The sequence below is a fragment of the Castor canadensis genome, chromosome 12, assembly GCF_047511655.1.
Source record: "Castor canadensis chromosome 12, mCasCan1.hap1v2, whole genome shotgun sequence".
Lineage (NCBI taxonomy): Eukaryota > Metazoa > Chordata > Mammalia > Rodentia > Castoridae > Castor > Castor canadensis.
Window position 1 is genome coordinate 9,347,017 of NC_133397.1, and position 23,277 is coordinate 9,370,293.

A 23,277-nucleotide genomic window follows, 5' to 3' on the forward strand; every position below is an offset into this window, starting at 1 on the left:
TCTTACCAGGTTCTTGTTAAACTAATGTCAAAGAGAGAACTAACGAGGAGACAGAAACTAGGGGTACAGGTGCCGCTTGAAAAGCCTCCATGTGTACTTCCAGTACAGAAAACCGAGCAATTCCCAACTTATTTGGAACTGGAAGGTTTGTGTTTTGGTCCATAGAACATTTGTTAACTATTAATTGAAAAATTTGGTAGGTCTGTGGTCAGTGGATGTTTAGGTCCTTGCTTTTCCTGATGGCTTGAGCTCTTGCCTACTCTGTCTTTATAGACATTCCGATGGGGTAGGCTGAGCAGGAAGTCTTAGCCACAGGCCATTTTGACATCATGCACCTTTCACAGTCCAAACACAACCTCCTATTTCTTCATTTGGGGACACTCCAAGACCTATGTGAATCCTTTCTAGGACATCCAGTTTGTCAAGACTCTCACTTATCCCAAGTCTATGCCAAGTCAGAATTCTAGAGATCTCATGTTCAAGTCTAAGCAACCAGAAAGTCCTCCAAACCTAAGAGTAGTGATCTGGATCAAACAGCAATTCAACTCAACTTGGGCTCCCAGGGTTCCTGGTAGGCTAGGTCTGCAAGTACATGTTTACTGGGTCTTCATGACTTTGTAAAATGAATAGCACCACTATGGTCACATCTGCACTGGCTTTACAGTTGCTTTCTCTGTTCTTTACTACTTGGAATGGGATGAGAGGTACTGTTTTACCAGTACTGGGAATTGAATTCAAGGCCTCATGCTTGCTAAGCAAGTATTCTATCACCTGAGTCAAGCCCCTAGTCCTTTGGCTTTTAGTTTGTTTTTTGAGATACGGCCTCACACTTTTGCCTGGGCTGGCCTTGAACCATGATCCTCCTACCTCTGCCTCCTATGTAGCTGGGATTACAGGCATGCACCACTACACATGGCCCTCAGAGATGCTTTTCTAAGAAAAAACATTCACTGAGTACTTGCAGTCATTGCGAAACTGAACATTTATTATTCCCTGGGCATTGAAGTTCTCATGGCTATGGCAGTGGAGAGAGTGGGGAACTTGAAACCAGCAGCCTTGGGCTCACGCCTCAATCCCTTGGCCAGTCACCCAGCTCTCCAGAGACTGTGTTGGCTACAAAGCAAGCATGAGTGAGTAGCAAACACTTTTTAGCTCCCACTATGCACCAGGATTTTACTAGGTGATTAACTGTCCATTCTTTCATTTCATTATCATGACAACACTCCAAAGTAGGTATCATTGGGTCCATCTTGCAGAAGGAGAAACCAGGCTCAGAGAGGTTAAGTGACTTGTCTAAGACCACACAGATGTTAAGTGACAGAAAACACCTTGAGTCATGCCTACAGGCGTAATAACTCTTCCACTAACACTATTGCTGCTTCCTGTCTTAAACAATTTACTTCCACCAAATGTCTTGTATTAGAAGGCACTGGTGGCTCCTATGGTGTAAGAATAAAAGAATTAATCCAGCATTTCCCACGGGGAGCCCAGTTGTGGGTTGCCTGTTGGAGATGGTGCTGGAGAGAGTATATACACAATCCTTTGTGCACCATGAGTGTGATGCTGTGAAAACCCAGCATTCATGTTTAGAGAGCACCTTTAATAAGGAAATTTGCACGACGCTTTGCAGCTCTGGCTTCAGACTCTGCAGACAGCTTTGTTTGAGGGAGGACCAGGAACCATGGGTGCCTCCAGTGTTAACAGCTCCCATTCCTTTCCCAGTCTACTCGCTTGGGAGAACATCCAGCTTGGAGGGGATTAGCATTTTAATGAACAAAACAGTTGGAAAGGCTGGTGTGGATTTTTAAAGCCCTTCGTGTGTAGAGAAGGAACAAGAATTCTATGACTACATTTGTCATTTGCCGAAAACACTGTCCCAGTTTCCCTTTTTTCTTTCTGAAACTCTGGCAAGGACCCATTTTCTTGCTGGGACCTCTGGTCACTCTATTGCCAGTTCTTGCTCCAAAGAAAAGGTGTCTCCCAGGAGGAGCAATCCAGTCTGCCCAGAAAAGGGAGTTTGGGTGGTGATGGGGGTTGTTGCAACCCCAAAAGTGGCATTAGGCCTAACCCCTAGCACTCACGATGTGACCTTACTTGGAAATAGTGTGCTATTGTGTAATTAGATAAATTAAGAAGAGGTCAGAATAGAATGAAGGGAACCCCTTATTGCATGTGACAGGTGTCCTTAGAAGAAGAGGAGAGACACCGACTTGCAGGCCATCATGTGACAATAGAGGCAGACATTGGAGAGAGGGAACCACAAGAATGGAACACCAAGGTTTGCCTGTCAGAAACTAGAAGAAGCAAGGAAGGATCCTCCCAGAGGTTTTGGAGAGCCAATGACTGGATTTCAGATCTGTAGCCTCTGGAATGGTGAGAGAGTAACTGTAACTGTGGCCTGTTTTAAGCCACATGGTTTGTGTCACTCTGTTATGGCAGCCATAAGAAACTGATCCAGCTGGGCCATGCTTGCTCCGTCTTTCAGAGTTTGGCCACAGCTTCCTAGAATTCAGATACACATTGATCTCATTGGGGCTCTGAGACTAAGTCTGATACAATTGATACTTCGATGGATGCTTGATCTTGACAAGACAACAAGCACTCAAATGAACCACCACACAAATAAATAGCTTAAAATTTAAATACAGAATTACAATCTCCATTTGGGAGCCTATAGCATTCCTTTAAATTAACTAAATTTGTTTACTATTTTTTCAAAAGATAATAGTTATCTGCATGGTAGGACCATGACAAATCCTTCCTTTCTTCCTTCCTTCCCGCCCCTTTTCTTTCTCTCTCTCTTTTTGTGGTGGTGCTGCTGTTGGAATTGAACCCAAGGCCTCACACATACTAGGTAAGTGCTCTACCATAAAGCTGCACCCCCACCCCCAAGAGATTCTTTCCTTTCATTACTTTGAACAACATTTTTGTTTTTCACTTGTAGTTTTCAGAAACAATGTAAGATTCTGTGTACCACCCTCAGCAGCCATATGAAGTGGGGCCTGGCCCTGTGTGGCAGTCCTGGGTCGGAGGCTTACAGTGACACAGACTGGGCCTGCCCTGGTGAAAAGAATGCGGCTACACTTCTTGTGCAATGCCGTGCTGGTCAGAGTGAGTCTGGACCGTGTGCTCTGTGGCAGTTGCCTGGTCAGCCACACAGCCATCTATCCACCAACTGCCCTGGCCACTGAAGGTCAGGTGTCACATAGGCCAGAGACTATGGAAAAGCCAGGATGGCTGCCCACCAGCTTTCTGGAGCCTACAGAATACTCCTATCAGTGTGGACAACTGTCCTCAACTGGCAGACTAGGTGATACCACCATTTAGCAGCGTTTGGGGCACTGCTGGTTTGTCATTTGTAGAAACTTGTAGGACTTCTGAATCCAAACCCTATGAGCATAAAACTACCAATATGGCAGGCTCCCAGGGTAGCAGAAAAGCAGCAGAAATAACCACGCAACAACAATTACAACCAAACAGCACCAGCTAAATTTTATTGGGTACTGCTCATGTACAGTGCTAAGCACTTTGGCCTTAGCCAACAAACACTACAAGGTGGATCCTATTCTTTATCTTTATTACACAGATGGCAAACCAAGGCCAGGTGGTGTTACATGACTTGCCTGCAGGTGCTGGCTGGTAAGTGGTTGCACTGGGTCAGTGGAAGTCCCCCTAGCTGCAAAGCTTGGATGATTAGTTAGTAACGACTGGGTCGTCTCAGATGCAGGTTCTAAGAAGTCAGTCACCTTGTTTGCATGGGTCATTCTTGTATTTCATCCAGGTCAGGGTTTCTGGGGACTCCCCAAAGCCTGAAGCTGTATCCATTAGGGACAGGCTCTGGGGCTTCCAGGGATAATGGTGCCCTGGGGTGGTGCTCACGACACAGGGAGCTGAGGGCTTCCAGGAAGAGCTTTCTGAAGGAGGAGGACACAACATTGTACAGGACAGGGGTCACTGCTGAGCTGACATAGAAGAGTGTGTTGGTCACCATGTAGAAGTAGTGATAGAAATCGTAGAGTGCACTGGAAGGGAAACCCAGAGGCCTGGTTAGAGGACTGTTGGCTCCTCACAGTGCGGCCCCTTCCTGCTGCAGAATGCCTGACTCTCCTGTAGGACAGGTGAGGAAGGAAGCACGATGGGAATTCAGCAAAAGCTCTCTCACCATCTGGTGCTCTTGCTGATATTTGCCATCCCTAGCTGTGGTTTCCAATCACCTACACAGCGAAGGCAACACATGCTGATGACAGGGTCCATCTATCCAGGCCACTGAGATGCTGCAGGGTATGGTCAAGCAGATGAGGCTTCACTAAGAAGTGAAAGTCTATGGGCTGGGTGTGGTGACTCATGCCTGTAGTTCCAGCTACTCAGGAAGCAGAGTTAGGAGGATCACCCACAATTCAAGGCTGACCCAGGCAAAAATGCAAGACACTATCTGAAAACAAACTAAAGCAAAAAGGGTTGGGGGTGTGGCTTAAATGGTAAAATGTTTGTCTAGCAAGTGTGAGACTCTGAGTTCAAACCCCAGTACTACTAAAAAGAAAAAGGAGCAAAAGTCTTTCTGAGAAGCCCCATCTTTGTTTCAGAGACTGTCTGGAGTGGTCAGGGTTTGGCATGACCACACATATGCACACGTGCATGTAAGGGGTAATGGCAGGTCCTGAGAAGGACGCCACCATTGACACAGCTGTGTTCTTTGAGGCGATGTGGAATCTGTCCTCTGCTGGATACTTGCCTTCTCCTTACGATAGGGGCGTAGTGATCTCCAAAAAGAAGAGAATGAACGGTCTCTGTCAAGGGGTGTATGTCTTGGTCTCAGCCACATCTTGAGGTGTTCTCCCTCTCTTTGGAATAACATAGCCTTTGCCCCACTCTCTAGCACTGAAGGCTTTTCTCCATCTGGGAGTCAGGGTGCCCATAGCCCTGACATGGGCCTTACCATATCAGAGATGTTTCTAAGAGAATACTCTGTTCCCCATCCCCAGCTGGGAGATTTTGAGAATTCAAACTGGACAGGACTAGCTGGACAGAGGGCCTGGCAACTGAGAGCCCCTCTGGAGAGCAATGGAGAACCCACTAGGGCGAGCCTAGTGGGCCTCTGTCCATGGCCAGGCCTGCTCATCATACTTACTCAGTCCAACCATCATCAGAGACGTAGCAGTACATGAGTCTGCGGACATGGTACGGCAGCCAGCAGATGACGTACACGGCCACAATGGCTCCTGCAGGAAGGGAGAAAGAGGGAGGGAGGGAGGAGAGAGAGACAGAAAGAGAGAGGGAGGATGACAGAAAGCAGATACATTCTCAGTTCTGCCTCCTCCAAGGGAGCAAGAGAGGAAGATGGCCAGCGTGGTAACAGCACTTCCTGTGACTTGGTCTTGGAGCCAAAGGGTGGGACGAGACCTTTGAGGTTATCTCATACATCCCCATCTGCACCTGACATCAAACCTTGCTCTACCCAGTCCTCTGGGGGCACTGTCCACTTCATCCACGACCTAGATACAACGTGCTTCCAGCAAACCTGTCAGTCACTGGAATACACTCCCTACTCAGGGACAGATAGACAGCCCCACCTGGTTGTCTAACTGCATATACATAAGTGTCTTTCCTGTCTTGCCAAATCTCTCCCTGCTTTACTCCTTGTTCTGATGGATTGATGGCACCACCATCCATTCCACACTCAAATCACAAACTAAAGATACTTTTTTTTTCTATTCCCTCCTATATCACACCTACTTAGGAGTTCCTTCTCATCCCTCCTCTGCATTCCTTCCTCATCCCCACTGCTACTGCTCCACAAGGCTCCTGTCTTCTTTCCATTGGACTCAGACAACTGGCTCCTAACCTTTCACCCCTACCTTCTCCTGCCCTAACCCTTCCCCAACCTGCCAACCCATTCTAGGGACGGTGTGGCCCCTTGAGCAACAATGTCAACTACTAGCCCAGTAAAAACGCAGAATCTTGGGCGCACTCCAGACCTACTGAGTCAGAATCTCTGGCTAGGGTTCCACAGTCTGTGTTTTACAGTTACAATTCTGGATCATTTTTACCCACACTAAAGTCTGGAAGCACACCAAAGTTTGGCCCATCCTCCAAAGAGCTGCCGAGGCAATAAATCTCCAATCTTCTGTCACTCCTGGACATTGACCCTTCGACAGTGGCCTGTTGCTATAAAATGAAATTCAGTACCACCATGTGCTGACTTAGTGCTACTTGTCACACTGCATCGCACTAAGTCCTCAGACCTCCATCCATGCACTAGACCTTGACAGTGCTGAGAGCACAGATCTGCCTCCCAGTCCTCCCAGATCCGAGCTAGTGCCTGGGGCGTAGCAGATACTTGGAGAGGACTGCTTTCCTGTGGTGTTTGAGGTTTTTCTTACAAGACCAAATTGTCCTTGATCTTTGCAAAAACAAGCAAGCAAACAAATCAGTGTTGTAGGGAGGAAAGGGGAGAATTGATGGGAAACTGGATTTGGGGACCCAGCCAGTCTGAGAGTTTACAATTCTAAGGCCTTCACTGCAGCTGCCTCTGGTCCTAATCCACATAGCCTGACTTCCTAAAATTCAGCCAGGTCTCTGCTTGTCTGTGTGTCTGGCTCCTTGGTGCAGATCTGGAATTCCACCAACAGAATTCCCATTCTTTCCTCTAGCTATTCCACTGTGCCTTTGTGGAAAACCTTTTGTTGAGTATACAGCTCCCCTGTGACAAGAAAAAGGAGGCCTAGAGAGAGATAGTAACTTGCTAAGGTCACTTGGCCAAGGACTAGTGGAGGCAGCCCTAGCAGCTGGGCCCTCTCCCTTAGGGCAGTGTGACAGAGGACTTAACTGAGAACCCGGACGCTGTGCTGGAGGCTGTGGATCCGGCTGGCATCCTTGTGTCTCACCAAGCTTGCCTGGCCCCCTAGGGAGAGGGTCTTCCTCCATGCGATGAAGCCCAGGAGACCCTCCTCACTCAGTAGCTCCAGGCGGCTGGGAATGGAGTTGCCTGGAGCAGAAGGTGATAGCACCTGGGAGGAGAGGGCCATCAGGTGGTTCACGGTGACCCCGTTCAGGAAAGCAGTTAGAGCCAAAGGGAGCACGAAGGACACCAGCACGTTCACCTGTGGAGGTAATTCCAAGAGTCTTGGTGACAGCACTATGGACCTGTGACTGTGATCATAAGACTCTACTCCAGGCCCAGAATTGCATCAGAAGTGGGGAACAGAAGGACTAGAGGAGCTGGGCATGGTAGCATATGCCTGTGATCCCACACTCAGGAGGCAAGTTCCAGGTCAGCCTGGACTACATAGCAAGATCCTGTCTCAAAACAAAAGGGCTAGAAGATAAGGCTGAGGAAAGAATTAGAAAGTCCAGACAGCAATGAAAGTAGAAAATGTAAGAACATCTGGAATTAGTTTAGAATGCTCATTATCAGTTAAAGAAAAAAAAAAGGGATTTTAGAAAGGAAAAGGAATAGAGAAGATAGTGGAGTGGATTATGGGAAAACCCCACATTTAAGAAAGTTTTCTTAGAATTGAGGGATTTGAGCTTTAGATTGAAAGGCTGCCTGAGTGCCTAGAACAATGGCTGGAAATGGAGCCAAACTGTGGCTTGTTCTCAGGATTTTTAGCATCAGGGGATAGAGGATCTAGAAAGCCTTCTAAGAGATAAAACATAGAAAGGGTGGGAATTAAAATGACACTGACTTCTTAAGTCAATGATGGAAGCTAGAAAATAATGAGGAATGCTTCACAATTTGTGGGAAAATGATTTCACCTTATGCCGTGAGAATAAAAGAAAACAGTTTCTGACCTGCAAATTATCAATTTTTATTTTTGCCTTCTGTAGGTTTTTTCTCAGGTCTCAGGAGGCTACAGAACATATGTTTGATCAAAATAAGGTTAGAAACCAATATAGAGGGAGATCTGGGGGTTCAAAATCAGGGCATCCATCAGAGGAGCCAAGGAGCAATGGAAGAGCCCTGTGCAGTAGCCTGAATTGCAACAAGTAGAATTGGAGAAGGAGAGGAGGGACTCCTGGGGAGACTGAAAAGAAGGAAACTAAGAAGGTGAATATGGTTGATGTACTTCCTATACAAGAATAAATATAGAATTTTAAAACCTGTTGAAATCATCATAAGAAGGGGACTAAGGTAGAAAGGAGAAAAATAGAGGAGATGAACCAATTTGGGTTATAATACATTTACACATGGAAAGGTCACAGCAAAACCCTGTATAGCTATCTTATTCAAACAAAAATGTCTTTTTTCAAAAATGGAGAACAGACAAGTAAAACAGGTCCTGTGCAGGGGACTTGGCACCAGTGGGAGGGGAGGACATAAGGAAAGGGTGAAGGAAGGTGAATGTGGTGGAATATTATGTAGTCATGTATGAAAATGGAAAAATGAAATCTGTTGAAACTGTTCCAGGAATGGGGGAGGAGGATAAAGGAGAATGATGGAGGGGTGAGTTCAACTATGATATATTGTAAGTGCTTTGGTGAACGTCACAATGTACGCCCAGTTTAAAAAAAAAAACAGAAGTAAAAGCTGACATTTGTAGGCTATGTGGTGAGTCTGAACATACCGAAATGTCACTAATGCTGCTAGTAAAGAACTTGAAAATGAACTAGAAAAGAGCTCATAGAATACTAAGCAAATGAAAGAAGAGACCCACGTTCGTAACTTCAAGGAAAACAAAGGTTGCATTGGGACAAAAATACAGTAAAAATGTACAACCTGGCTCATCTGTGAAGAACTTTTACATAGGCACAGTTCTATAAACGCTGACCGTAAATCTTGGGAAATACAATGACAGTGTGGGTGAGGGACAGGAACGTGAGCGAGCACAGGACTCGTGCCACAGGTAGAGGACAGCGGATTCAATTTAAAGCTGAGAAGTCAAGCAAGCAGGTTCTTTAGGAATAAGAACAGCAAGAGCCCAATGTAGATGTGCTGTTCTCTGTTAAAAAAGAGCACGAGAAAGGGCTAGTACTGGACGTTACAAGCCTTGATTTACTGTTTAGGGTGTGTGTGGGGAGCTGGGGCTGAACCTGAGACCTCCCACGTGCTGTGCACACACTCCACCACACAGGCTCATCCTCAGCCCTTGATATTCTTGTCCTTAGGAAAAACAAGTTTATTACATGACATCCTGTCTTGTAAATGTTGAATTTTACAAATCCAAAATATATGTGTTCTAGATTTTTTTTCCTTTTCAATTCTAAGGTTCTCTTACTTCTTTCCCTTCACAAACTAATTTAAAAAAAACTAGACAATATTTTAAGAAAATATTTAAGTTCTGTACTTTAAAATAAGTATAAAATATCTGAACTGGGCACTGTGCCTTTCTAAGGAGTTGTCATTCATGGTTTGATGACAATCACGGTTTGATTGTCTCTCAGTGACAATCATTTCAGTTTGCTGAGGAGCCAAACAGGTTTATGTATATATATCAATTACAATACCTGCCACTTGGATTTCAGCTCTTTGTTTTTTCTCTCCTTTATCACCAGGTCCAGGTTTGGGTATGAAATCTGACAATCTTCAAAAATGTTACAGGAAGTGATCTCCTAAAAATGAAGGATCCTGCCTGGCCAGTTCTGAGGTGATTCTGTTTATAGGGCCTTCTGAAGCAAGCAGAGTGCTTTCTTTGGGTTTGTTTTAACCTGTCTTTCCATGTTGTAAAGCTACAGTTGGCACCTGAATTTCTTCTGAAATCCTTCATTAATGTTGAATGTTCAGAATTCTCTGTTAAATATGCATAAAATCCCATTAAACTGGATCCTCTGTCTAGCTTGGCATGGGGCTAAAGATTACTCATTGTCATTATAATAAATGCTGACATTGGTAGTTGTGCAAATACACACTCTGTAACCCATCTCTCAGTGGTTTGGGGATAGTGCCTTGCTCCAGTGAGCAGCTCTGGGCTGCACAGCAAGAATGTTATAGCTGCTGGATCCGGATCTACCAAAGGTCTCAAAGGCAAATGAAAAATCTCAGCAAAGCCTAGATCAGAAAGTTTGACTCTTCTTTGCTCAGGACCTTCACCCATAAGAAAGATATTGGCTGGTTCCATATTCCTGTGCTACATTCAGTTAACAGAAAGCAGTGAATCCCACCCAGGATCTGATGAAAAATGACTTCCCTTTGCCCTAAGGTAAATGAGCTGGCTTCTTGCTTCTGTTAGTAGCAATGTGGCAGTACATGGCAGGTCCAAGGTCATGCAGATGCCATGTTCTCTATTGGCACGAGGCAGAAACACTTGAAAGGGAAAGGGAGTTAGAGGTCAGGTTACTTTCCTCTCGGCTCTGGAGACATGACCCCAAGTGATGGCTCCCACTCACTGGACACCTCACTTCAAAGTCATAGTCTTAAGGGCTGAGGGGTGTGGTTCCTAAGTGGTAGAGTGCCTGCCTAGCGAGCACAAGGCCCTGAGTTCAAACCCCAGTACCTAAATAGATAAATACATGAAGTCACAGCCCACTGTCACAGCCTGAGTGGCTGGGGAACCAGGTCAGAAGGTTGCTTGAAGGCAGCAGCAGCCGTGGGGGTCCCACAGTATCTACCAGAAGCAGTGGCACTAGATCAGTGGGACAAGAGGAACACACTGCCACCCAACAGATCCAAGGTACCAAGGGGCAGTGGGCCAGAGTGGGAGGAGCTCAGTGGAGACTTCCGTGGGAGGGAAGGGCCTATGGGCGTTCTTTCAGCTGGTCCTTCCCACTGCTGCTTGGGAGGCCACAGGGACAGCTACTGTGGGTTGCTCATGTTAACAGCACTCCCATATCCCTTTACTCCCAAGCCCATGGGCTCAAACAGCAATGCCTCTGCATTTTTAAAAGCGTACATGTGCAACCTGGATTAAAAACAAAAAGGTTTTTTTCAAAGGAAGAGGTACAGATGGCCAGTAAATACATGAAGAAGTGTTCAACTTCCCTGACTATAAAAGAAATGCAAATCAAAACTACACTAAGATTTCATCTCACACCAGTTAGAATGGCTATCTTCTATCACTGCTGGACAGCAGTGGCTCATGCCTATAATCCTAGCTACTCAGGAGGCAGAGATCAAAGGACTGCAGTTCAAAGCCAGCCCAGGCAAATAGTTTGAGAGACCCTATCTCAAAATCCCATTACACACACAAAAAAGGCTGGTGGAGTGGCTCAAGGTGTAGGCCCTGAGTTCAAGCCCCAGTACCACAAAAAAAAAAAAAGAGCAAAAACAATAACAAATGCTGGGGAGGATGCAGTGAAATAAAGAACCCTTATACATTGTTGGTGGGAATGCAAATTAGTACAACCATTATGGAAAGCAGTATGGAGATAAAAGTAGAACTCCCATATGGTCCAGTGATACTGCTCCTGGGTATATAACTAAAGGAATGTTAATCAGCATACAATAGAGACATTGGCACACCCATGTTTATTGCAGCACTATTCACAATAGCCAAGCCATGGAAACAACCCAGATGCCCTACAACTGATGAATGGATCAGGAAAATGTGGTATATATACATGGTCGAGTTTTACTCAGCCATAAGGAATAATAACAGCATGTGGTTTGAAGGTAAATGGATGCAACTGGAAGATACCATGTGAAGTGAAGTAAGTCAGGTTCAGAAAGATGAAGGCTGCATGTTTTCTCTCATACATGGAAGATAGATCCAAAAGATAAACATGTACACTAAAACAAGCATGATCATATATAAACTCAGATGTAGAACATGTTTGTAACAGTGGAAATACCTTATGGAACTCGTGGAAGGAGGGAAAGGAAAAGGGAATGATAGAGCGTCAACAATATCATAAAACATTTGTGAAGGTAGAGAATATAAGGATATATATTGAAAACTTCTGAAAAATGGGGGGTGGGAGGAAAGGGGTAAAGAAGAGCAATGGTGCTCAAAGTAAAGTAGGCTCACAGTGGGGATACATAGAGAAATCCCTTTGAACATCAACTTAGATGTTAATAACGAAAGACAGGACTATAAAATAGGTACAGTGTGTGTGTGTGGGGGGGGGTATTTGTCCTGGGGGGAGGTGAATGAAGGAGATTAAGGGGTAAGAGAGAGCAAAAGAAGGGTTGAATGGACCAAAGTAAAGTATACTTAAGGTGCAGATACATTGAGAACCCCCCCATGAAGATCAACTTAAATATTAATAATGAAAGAGGACTATAAAGTAGGTACAGTGTGTGTGCATGTTGGGGGGTACTTGTGGGAAAAGGGGGGGTGAACGAAGGAGATTAGAGTGAGGGAACATGGTTGACGGACTTCATATATGAAACAGAACAAAACCTCTTGCAATCGCTTTAAGTAGGGCAGGAAGGGGTTGATGGGGAGAGATGGTAGAGGTGATTTAACCAATGTACAATGTAAGCCTATTCCGAATTGTCACATTGAATCCCCCCATACACCAAATTTATCCTAATAAAATTGTTTACAAATTAAAAAAATAATAAAGTCTGCCAATATCAAGTGAAAATAAAATAAAGTTTTAGTTGGGTGCCAGTGGCCTGTAATCCTAGCTACTCAGGAGGCAGCAATCAGGAGGATCGAGGTTTGAAGCCAGCCTGGGCAAATAGTTTATGAGACCCTATCACAAATAATTGTCTCATAATAAAGGTGGAGTGGTTCAAGGTGTAGACCCTGGGTTCAAATCCCATTACTGCAAAATAAATAAATAAATTAGTTAATCAAATAAATAAATAAAATGTTCTAAAAAATAAATCTAGAGAAGGTGCAGAGGTTTTCAGAAAAGACCCAGGGGTGGGGAAAGGGAAGGAAGTCATGAAGAGGCAGGGAGGAGTGGGTGATGTGAACAGAGCAGGGGAGAGGGGAGGAGGCAGGAGGGAAGTCAGGGAGAGAGTAGAGGGGCACAGTCCATAGACAGCAGCTCTGGTTAGGCCTCCTGTGAGTCAGGCACTGTATCTGGCTGGGAAGGAAAGTCAGAGATGAACTCTCAGGAAAACAAGTGGGAAGGGGAAGAAGGGCAAAACTTACAGAAGACATGTTATGCTATGCCCCCAGCACCTTCTCATGAGCACGTTAAGTCATCTAAATATGCTGGCGCCATGCTCTCACCACACTGACAAACCTGTGTGGGAGATCATTAGCCATGGACATGCAAACGCAGCATCCAGTTGGGAGGACTCCTGGGAGCCCGGGAGCCTCTGATTTTAACCTGAGGTCCCAGGGTTGCTCCAGGTCCTTCTCTTGCCTGGTCTCTCCTAGTTGTGCTTCTATCATCTACAACACCCAGAGCCCTGACTTAAAACCAGCCTTTTCCTCCTCCACCATGGCTGAATTCTTTAGTTTCAGAGACAGGGTATAGAGTTTTAAATGCCAAATTCCTTTTAACATAGATCAATTGTAAACAAAGAATCGAATAAATAAATCTTCATCGGACATTTGGCCTCCTTGTCCCTAGAGGAAAATCCCCTATTCAAGGAACACTTGGATTGAACAGGGAAGGAGCCGCTCCACGGAAAACCCATGAAACAGGAACACATTGTCTGTTCCCATGGGTTCTCCTGATTTCTCCCAATTCAAAAGCAAGGCAGTGAGTGAGGCTTTTTGGATCCCTGCCTCGGTCCCCTAGAGACAATACAGGGGGCCACTGAGGAAGAAAGGGATTATTATAGGGGACCTGCCACCTGTACTAGACAAGACTTCAGCTGCATGAGAAGAGCTTCACTTAAGGATGGGGCACTCCAGTCACCTACATGTCCCCCACCTGTCCTGATGTGCTTTTCAGTGCGCCCTCTTGCACCACCACGTGCTCACGCAGAGGACCCTCCCACATCTTCCACGTCCTCGTGGGCCGAGAAGGGGTCCTGGCTCAGCCCAGCTTTGGTCCTTTCGGACTCCCAGAAGACCCACTCCCTTACCTGGATGAGCACCTGGAGCGTGGCGCGGCTCACCAGCACGGTGCATACGCGCGAGGCGGGCTCGGGCTCCCCGGCCGCAGTCTGCAGCTCGTGCTTCTGCCCCATGATGACCGCCATGGGCAGGGCCAGGCCGAGCGAGGCGGCCCAGACCAACGACAGCAGGCGCCGGGTGCGGCGCGGCGTGAGCAGGCTGCGGGCGCGCAAGGGCTGGCACACGGCCAGGCAGCGCTCGGCGCTCAGGCTGGCCACGCTGAGCACCGTGGCGTAGGCGCACAGCTCGCGCACGAAGTAGTAGCCTCGGCAGCCCAGGTCGCCGAAGACCCAGGGGTAGTGGAACCACACGAAGTTGTAGAGCTCCATGGGCCCGCTGACCAGCAGCAGCAGCAGCGCCGAAAGCGCCAGGCTGAGCACGTGGTAGCGCAGGCGCCCGGGGCGGCCGGCCCGCGCCTTCAGCACCACGTGCACGGACAGCGCATTGCCTGCAGTGCCCAGAGCGAAGATAAGCGAGTAGAGCGCGGTGAACAGCACCTTGGCCCACAGGCGCGTGTCCACGCCCAGACGGGCGTCCAGGCTCAGCCCTGGGCTGGGACTGGGCCTCGGGGGCCGCAGGCTGCTGATCTCCATCCCGCTCCCGTGGCCTGCGCTCCCTCCCTCTCGCTGCCCAAAGCCTGGGCCAGCTGCCCGGTTAGCGCCTCCCCCTCTCTGGGAACCTTCAGAACTGGGAAGACACTCCCCTGATGGGTGTTTCTGAGCAAACGCAAGACCAGAGCGCAAGCCTGTTAGTGCTGTTCACACTTCTCCATTTGGTTCAACTAGGAAGCACGTGCTGATGGAAAGGGGACTTCTGTTGGAGCCGATGGCTGTGAATCGGGCAGTCTTCACTTACCAGCTGTGTGCACTTGGGCTTTTTTTTTTTTTAAACCTCTCTGAAGCTATTTATGCAATGTAAAAATACTATCTTCACTGCAGAATTTCTGTGTAGGTTAAATGAGTGACTTAGTGCACAGGTTCCTGATTTTAGCAAACACAGTCATGAAGCTGGTGCCTTGTGCCTTGCCTTGTGATGTGCGCTGTTTGTGTGCGCAGTCCTGAGATGGCTGGAGGAAGATGGCTAGGCTTCAGCGCTTGGCCACCGTCATTATTCTTGCTCGTGGCTATTTCGTGCTGCACCAACCCTCAGGAATGCCTTTATCACTGACAGATTCAACCTCCGGGCTCCACCCATCCTTTGAGATGTCATTCTCATGGAGCAGGGAGACGTGAGACGCTTGTGTTTAGCCTGTTTTAAAACTTTTCCCTGCTCTGTTTTCTAAGCTCATGTAGAGCAGGAAGGCCCTCTAGAGGCCTTGTCCTCTCACCTTGAGGACGCTTAGCATTCACTGGGGACAGAGTTGGAATTAGACCCAGGTCTCTTGACTTTGTTGTCTTCTGCAGTTGTTTTGGATAGGTTATAATTAGTTTAATCTTCATCTGGGTATACAACCATATCCGCATTGAAAGTGAGACAATTAAGTTTACTTTTGTTCTGCTCCTGTACTGAAAGGTTTTTGGGACTGGGTAAGTAAAATGAAACAACTCAATGACTTTATTGAATAGCTAGCTACACCAGAATTTTAGGACTCACCAGTAAGTAAGGCTGGATTCCTGGGCATGTTTGGTTTCTACTGAATTCATGTTGCTTTTTCAGAATGATAGGTTGAAAAATCATAAGTTAAACTACTGTAAGTTGAGGGCCATCTGTCAATGAAATGAATGATAGCAAGTGATACAAGGGACAGGATGGAGGAATTGGGAATTTTTTGTTACTGTAAAGTACTTTCGCCACCATGAAGTGGGTTGGTGTTTTTGAAAGTGGACATGGATTAATTGTAAATGTGTCTTGCGAACTGTAGGAAAACCACTAGAAGAAGAAGCAGAAGGAGATGGAGAAGGAGGAGAAGAGGAAGAATTACTGACATGTTAAGAAAGGAGAAAAATTGAGTTTTATAAAATGTCTGAATAGGACCATGAACACCAGGAAAAATGTGGAAGACAAAGAAGGAAAAAGAACAAGGGCAAAATATACAAAAGAATTACAAATATAGTAGGTAGTAATACAACTACATCAATAGTCACTGTAAAAGTCAGTGGTTTAAATATACCAATTGAAAGACAGAGATTGTCAACATGAATCAAAGAACAGGACCTGTTTGTGTGTATAAGAAACCCACTTATATATAATGATAGATAGATAGAAAGATTTAAAGATTTAAAGTAAGGGGATGAAGAAAGGTGTACCACACAAAAACTAATAAAAAGAAATCAAGAGTAGCTGTGTTAATTTCAAAAAGAGAACATTTCTAGCAGGTCAATTTTCAGTGATAAAATAGGGCATTACCAAAGGAAAAGAGATCAAAGTGATCAATACTTCAAGGAGATATAGCAATACTTAACGCATATGTACCTAACAGCAGAGCATCAAACTACGCAAGGCAACGATTCTCTTTTGGTACCCAAGTGTGATGATTGAGCGTTTACGCCATTGCATGACATGTGCCTCCCTCAGACCTCTTTGCAACATTGGCCCATCCGACATGAAAAAGAAAAAAAGCTATGAGACAAAAATTGACAGAACTAAGGGGAAATGGATGGACCCAGGAACATATTTGGAGACTTTAAAACTCCTGAATCAGAAAGAACAGATCCAGTATGCAGAAAATTAGCAAGGGCATAGTTGAACTTAATAGCACTGCCAATCATCTAGATATAATTATCATCTATAAACTATGCCATCCAGCAGTCACAGAGCACACATTCCTTTTCAGCTTAAGTAAAACTTTCATCAGTGTAGAGCACATTCTGGGCCATAAAACATGCCTTAACAGATTTACAAGAGCAGGAATCACCCAGTGTCTTCTCTCAGACCACATGGCATTAAACTTGAAATTAATAACAGAAAGATAGTGGGGAACAGAGAGATACCTGGTCCTTTTCACCACTGCCTCTCAACATTATACTGGGAATGCTTGCTAACCTGATAAGCCTAGAAAATATGATAAAATGTCAAGAAATTGGGAAGGAAGAACTAAAACTGTCTTTGTTCATAGATGGCATGATTATCTATGTTGAAAAATTTGAAAGAATCAACCAAAAATCCTCATAGAATTAGTAAGTGATTATACCAAGGCTTCAGAATACAAGGTTAATAATACAAAAGTCAATTGTTTTCCTGTATACCAGCAATGAACAGGTGGAATTTTAAATTAAGACACAGTATCATTTATATTAGGACTGCCTCCAAGTGAAATACTTAGGTTTAAATCCAACAAAATATAGACAAGATCTATATAAGGAAAGCTATAAAACTGATTAAAGAAGTCAAAGAAAAGCTAAATAAATGGAGAGCTATTCCACGTTCATGGATAAAGAGGCTCAGTATTGTCCAGAGGTCAATTCTGTTCAACTTATGTATAGATTCAATGCAATGCTAATCAAAATTTCAGCCCAGCAAGTTATTTTGTGGATACAAGCTGGTTGTAAAGTTTGGCAAAAGGCCCATAATAGCCAATACGAGACTGAAGGAGAGGAACAAAATTGGAAGTTATGATCCAACTTTAAGACTGATAGTAATGGTATAGACATCTCAAAAAGATCAAATAGATCAAAAGAACATAAGAAAGAGCCCAGAAATAGACACACAAATGTGATCAACTTATCCTTGACAGAGGAGCAAGGGCAATACCACGGAGAAAGACACTCTTTTCAAGAAATGGTGCTAGAACAATTGGACATCCACACGCAAAAAGCCAAGTCTAGACACAGACCTTCCACCCTTCACAAAAATGAGCACAAAATGAATCCCAGACCCAAATGTAAAATGTAAACTCCCAGAATGTATCATGGAGAAAGCCTAGATTATCTTACGTCTGACAATGACTTTTTGATGTAACACCAAAGGGACAATCCATGAGAGGAGGAATCGATAAGCTTGACTTCACTGAAATAAAAAAAGTTCTGCTCTGGGATAGATACCATGAGGAGAAAAAAAGACAGGTCACAGTCTGGGAGAGAATATGTGTAAAAGATGTATCTGACAAAGGATCTTTATCTAGAATATACAAAGAACTCTTAAAACTTAGTAGAAAGAGAACAAGTGACTGGTTTAAGAATAGGCCAAGACCTATGTCACAAAGAAGGTATACAAATGGCATATAAGTATATGAAAAGATACTCCATGTTATATGTCACCAGGGAAATGCAAATTAAGACAGGATCATGATATGTCTATTAGAATGCCCAAAATCTCGAGCACTGACACCACCATATGCTGGTGAGGATATGGAACCACAGGAACACCCATTGATTGCTACTAAAAATGAAAAATGGGGCTGGGGCCATAGTTCAGTGGTAGAGTATTTGCCTAGCATGAGTGAGGCCCTCAGTTTGATCCTCAGCATCAAAATAAGGGAAGAAAAGAAGGGAGGGAGGGAGAGATGGAGGGAGGGAGGAAGGGAGGCAAGGAGTAAGAAAGAAAAAATGATCCAGTCCTTTGGATGTCAGTTTGGCAGTTTCTCACAAACTGTCCTGCAGTCATCCTCCTTGATATTTATCCAAATGACCTCAAAATTTATGTTCATATAAAAGCCTGCACATGGATGTTTATAGAAGCTTTATTCTAATTGCCACACTTAGAAGCAACCAAGAAATGACCTCAAAATTTATGTTCATATAAAAGCCTGCACATGGATGTTTATAGAAGCTTTATTCTAATTGCCACACTTAGAAGCAACCAAGATGTCCTTCAGTAGGGAGGTGGATAAATAAGCTACGTTACATCCAGACAATGGTCTATGTTCAGTGCTAAAAAGAAATGAGCAACCAGGTCATGAAAACACATGGAGGAAACTTAAATGCATATTACTAAGTGAAAGAAGCCAATCAGGAAAGACCTCATCCTATATGATTCTAACATATGGCATTTTGGAAAAGGCAGAACCAAGAATACAGCAGAAGGACTAGTGGTCGCCAGCGATCAGGAGGGAGGGAGGAAGCAGAAGAGTTTCTAGGGCACTGAAACTGTTCTGTCTGATTCTAAAATGTTGGGTACATTTTTGTACATTTATCAAAACCCTGAGAATTACAACACCAAGAGTGAACCCTTGTGTACACTACAGGTTTTAGGTGACGATGATGTGTCTGTGTAGGTTCACTGATTGTAACGACTGGGATGCTCTCATGGGGGGATGTGGATAGGAGAAGTGGGGGTGGAGAGGCTGTGCATTTGGGGGAACAGAGGTATATGACATTCTCTGTACTTCCTGCTTAATTTTTCTGTGAACCTAGAACTACTCTATAATATTGGTTTCTTTTCTTTACTGGGAGTTGAACTCAGGGTCATGCACTTACTTTCCGGGCAGGCGCCCAACCTCCTGAGCCAGCCCTTTTTGTTTTGGTTATTTTCTAGATAAGAGCTCACTTTGTGCCCGGGCTGACCTGGACGGTGATCCTCCTATTTGTGCTTCCCTGTGTAGCTGGGATGGAGTTATGCAGCACTGTGCCCAGCTACTGGTTGAGACAGATTGTCAAGAACTTTTTGAGCAGGCTGTCCTGGAACCTCCATCCTCTCGATCGCTGCCTCCCAGGTAATTAGAATTATAGTCACTGTGCCTGGCCTATCAGATACATGTTTATTCATTTTGTCAAAGCCCTTAGGATGTACACACCTAGAGTGAACTCTAATGTAAACTATGTCCAGCTAGGCTTTGGGAGTGACCTTGACCTTGCTCAATTTGCAAACATACACAAATCTTAACTTAGGCTATTTCTTATAAATGCCTCTAGTAAAGAAAAACAAATCTTAACCAATCAGAAGCTGCAAACTAACTTAACTATATTTACACAATTATGGAATTTCCAATGTCCTGGACCAATTAGGCAACTGTATAACTGTAACCAATGAAGTATTTTCTGGGCTCACCTTAAAAAAGGTAAGCCTTAAAAGAGAACCTTTGGGTTCTCTTGGGGGAGCTTCAAACCACTTTCAGTTTGGTGCTTCCTGATTCATGAACTGCTGTTCGTGCAGAGTTTACTCTGTAAAACTGTATTGTGCCTCAGCTTACCTTGTAACTATGCTAAAGATGAGTAAATCCTGAAGGGGCTTCTATGGTGCTGTCAACGAGTATGATGAAATGTTCCCACCCTGGGTTGATTGGCACAAACTTTCCCCAGCACACTCCAAGTGTGAATGATGGGGAGTGGACAGTGAGTCCTATGCCTAAGCTCCACCCCTTCCTGGTCCAGCCAGCCTTCCTGACCCTCAGTTTCCTCATCTGAGAAGTGATATCAGAATTTTGTGTGAATTAGAAATGGCATTTGTAAGAAAAGCACTTAGCACCTAGAAAGAGCTCCGAGTCATCAGACCCAGCCTCTCGCCCATTCCCTCAAGGGTCAAAGGATGGGAAAATCACTCTGAATGGAGGAGGCAGTTTGGCCTGGGCCTTGGAAGTGGTCTTGGCCTTGGAGGAGGAAATCATGCCAGGAAGGCGGCCCACCAGGAGCCACAATTAACAAAGGCAACTACAAAGTGCTCTTGTTCAGGGGAAGGTAGCCTCCTGTGGGTTCTTGACAGCTGGGGTGGGGGCAGGGGTGGGGGGAGGTTTGGGGGAGTATTCAGCTTGGTCCTGGCCTGGTCACTGGATGAGCAATAGTCTTGCTTAATGGAAAAGTCACAGAGCCTGCTGTTGATGGTGACCCAAAATAAGAGAGACTCTATTTTTGTATCTGCATAATGGTGCATCAAGGCCAACCTCAAGGTTACCGCAAGCCATGCCATTTATTGAGGGCTAACACGTGCCAGGCACATCCTAGCCTTTCACCGTGTGACTTCAACCTTATGAGAGAGAGTATCTTTTTTGTTAATGGTGCTGGTTTGGTCTGTGATCAGAAGACTGCCAAATTCTTTGTCCCATATGGAAGAATCCATAGCAGGACACATGGGCGTAAAGGGAGTTTATTAAAAGTTAGGGAAGGGAATTACAAAAGGGAGCCTGGTGGGGCCCGGGTGGAGTCTGCATGCAGAGAGAGTGTGCTTCTTGAAATGTTTTAAAATACATGCTAATCCAGGAGAAGGGAGGAACCAGGTGATTCCCGTCCAATAGACAATGAATGGGGAGGGCGGTCCCTGAGTCAAAGCATGGTTAATCCGAGATGTAATTTTTTTATGAGTCCTGAACTGTCCCTAATTCTAGCCTACCTCATTTTCTTTTTGTTGTTTTATTTATTTATTTTTGTGACAGAGTTTCAGTATGTAGCCCAGGCTGACTTTGAGCCTGTGATCCTCCTACCCTCAGCCTCCCAAGTGCTGGGATTACAGCTTATACCAGCATGCCTTGCTTGAAAGGCTCTATTTTTATCTTTTGTTTTTCCAGATAAGGAAACCAAGACTCTCAGAGGTGAAGTGATTCACCCTAAGTGATGGCAACTTCTATGGGGCAGAGTCAGAGAGCCTAGCCAGTCGGATCCTGGCTGTGAGGTTAACCCCACACCAACCCACTGCTCTGGTGAGCAGGGCTGGGCTCAGAGCCCGTAAGTGGTCACTTCCTCATTTCTTGGCACACCATTCAAACCAGTGCAGGTTCCCAGCTGCCTGACCTAGCAGCCGCACGCATGTCACCCTGTCTGCCCTGTGTCTTCCAACACATGCTGCCAACAGGCGTGATGTATCCCCAGCCTGAGCTTAGAGCTCTGGGGACCATGACCAAGATGCAGCCTGCTGCCACCTTCCCTGCCCCACTTGACTATGGGGGTGTGACTTCTTGAGTTTGCAGAGACTATAGTCATGCTGTCCCTAGCACTGCTGTCAATGTGTGCAGTGTGCTTCCAGCAGACCTCTGGCCAGTGCTGAACTTGGCCAGGTAAAACTCCTCACAATCTTATCACTGCTCTGTCATGAGGTTCCTAAAATATCTTCACAGGGTGAGTTAAAAATAGTAAGAATGGTGGTGGCCCAGCTTGGTAGGTGTCCTAGAGGGCTGACAGTTTCTCCCTTGCACATAAAGGCCTTTTGGGACATTCAGAGTGTAGGTGCTTCTCCCCGGCATGGAGTGGGGATACCAGCTCTGAAGCTCTGCCCACTAGTCCTTCCTGGGGTAAGCAATGCCAGGGATGGCAGTGCTGAGTGGCCAGCAGTGTGGTCAGTGACCAGGATGGCAGAGGCCAGGGGTGGAGCATGGACCTGTCATACCCGCTGGATATGGCACCTGGGGAAGTCACTGATGCTCACCATCGGGGGAGTCCTGGCAGGGCCCCTCTGGAGGGAATGAGGAGGAGAAAGAGCAGAGCAGAGAGCTCAGGTGAAGGAGGGGCTAAGGAGCAGAACTGAAGACATCAGAAGGCATCATGACCTCATGGGCGGCAGAGACACGAGGAGGACTAACACAAGGGACGTCAACTCAGGGAGCCTGACTCCTGACTCAGGCTGTCATGGTGACAGCTTCTGCTGCCATGCGTCCTTTGCTAACTCTCGGTCCTTCTGCCAGCCTCCTCTCACCTTCAGCATGCTCAATGGCAGTATTGTGAAGGCTCAGGCCCTGCTATGCAGACACACCCTCTCTCCCCCTGGCCTCTCTCCCTTGAATCGCCTTAGCTGTGTTCCTCCCTCCTACCTTGCTGCAGTCTACCTGAGCCCAGAAGAATCTGAGACTTGGAGATTTAGAATTAGCTTAAGGGCACAGTCTCTGAGGTCACCTGGCCAGCTTTGCCCACTTCCCACTGTGTGAGCCAAGACGATTTCTTTAAGCATCTGTTTTCTGTGTGTAACCTTAGAGGAGTGCTGTGAAAAGCATGCACAGTCATGCTGCTTGGTGCTTAGCAGTTTCCAGTGCGTGCCAAGTATTAGCACCTGGAGAACTATTGAGGCATGGCTGGGAACAAATACAGTGAGAGTGGTGAGGGACTTCTGGGGAAGGGCTGCAGCTGGGTTACTGTGTGGGGAAATGCAATGCTGGCATTGAACCCTGCCCTCCTGACCTTGGGCCAGGCCAAGACTGTGCAGAGCAACCAACAGAGAGTGAGCTATCTTCGAGGCAGAGCAGGAAGTGGCTGGGTTATTGCTGAAAAAGCCCCTCTCCCTGCAGAGGGAGGTTGGGACCACCCGTCTCTGTAGGGTTGTCTGTCCACTGACATGTCTTTCCATCAGATCTCCTCTGGGGAACAACACATGGGTTTGAATCTCCATTCTGTCTTTGGCTTTGCTACCTTTGAAAGTTTTTGAGTCTTTGGGTCTTGCTACTGAGCTGGCCTTCTGAAGGTGGCAGTGGGACACAGTGAGTTTCAAGTGCCCAGCTGCCTGGTGGGCCATTGGGGTTCATGTTCCTCTTCCAGGTACCCCTGACAAATGGACAGAAACTGGTATCCTCTGGAATCTTCGCATC

At 45.8% G+C, this 23,277-nt stretch overlaps 1 protein-coding gene and 1 pseudogene across 3 annotated transcripts; one reads left to right on the forward strand and one right to left on the reverse strand.

Annotated features, from left to right (window-relative positions):
• Positions 1 to 3,466: 3,466 nt before the first annotated feature.
• On the reverse strand, positions 3,467 to 14,538 carry Ntsr2 (neurotensin receptor 2). 3 transcript variants are annotated; one of them, XM_020180576.2, is made up of 4 exons: positions 13,868 to 14,538; positions 6,827 to 7,100; positions 5,129 to 5,219; positions 3,467 to 4,022 (listed from the first exon to the last, which is right to left on the reverse strand). In XM_020180576.2, the coding sequence occupies exons 1-4, from the start codon at positions 14,489 to 14,491 to the stop codon at positions 3,761 to 3,763; spliced, it is 1,251 nt and encodes a 416-aa protein (XP_020036165.2). In that variant the 5' UTR covers positions 14,492 to 14,538; the 3' UTR covers positions 3,467 to 3,760. The 3 variants fall into 3 exon arrangements, with proteins under 3 accessions (XP_020036165.2, XP_073905290.1, XP_073905291.1); XM_074049189.1 differs by having other exon boundaries at positions 3,741 to 4,107; XM_074049190.1 differs by lacking the exon at positions 3,467 to 4,022 and adding an exon at positions 4,146 to 4,443.
• Positions 14,539 to 16,344: 1,806 nt separating this feature from the next.
• On the forward strand, positions 16,345 to 16,441 carry LOC141415345 (small nucleolar RNA U13; annotated as a pseudogene).
• Positions 16,442 to 23,277: the final 6,836 nt, after the last annotated feature.

Bases quoted from the DNA above. Each gene is read 5' to 3' on its own strand.
- Ntsr2 (XM_020180576.2), bottom strand. From the start codon at position 14,491: ATGGAGATCAGCAGCCTGCGGCCCCCGAGGCCCAGTCCCAGCCCAGGG. The intron at 7,101-13,867 runs GTAAGGGAGTGG...TTACCTCCACAG, and splicing joins CGCTCCAGGTGCTCATCCAG to GTGAACGTGCTGGTGTCCTT. The intron at 4,023-5,128 runs GTAAGTATGATG...TTTCCCTTCCAG, and splicing joins TCTGATGATGGTTGGACTGA to TGCACTCTACGATTTCTATC.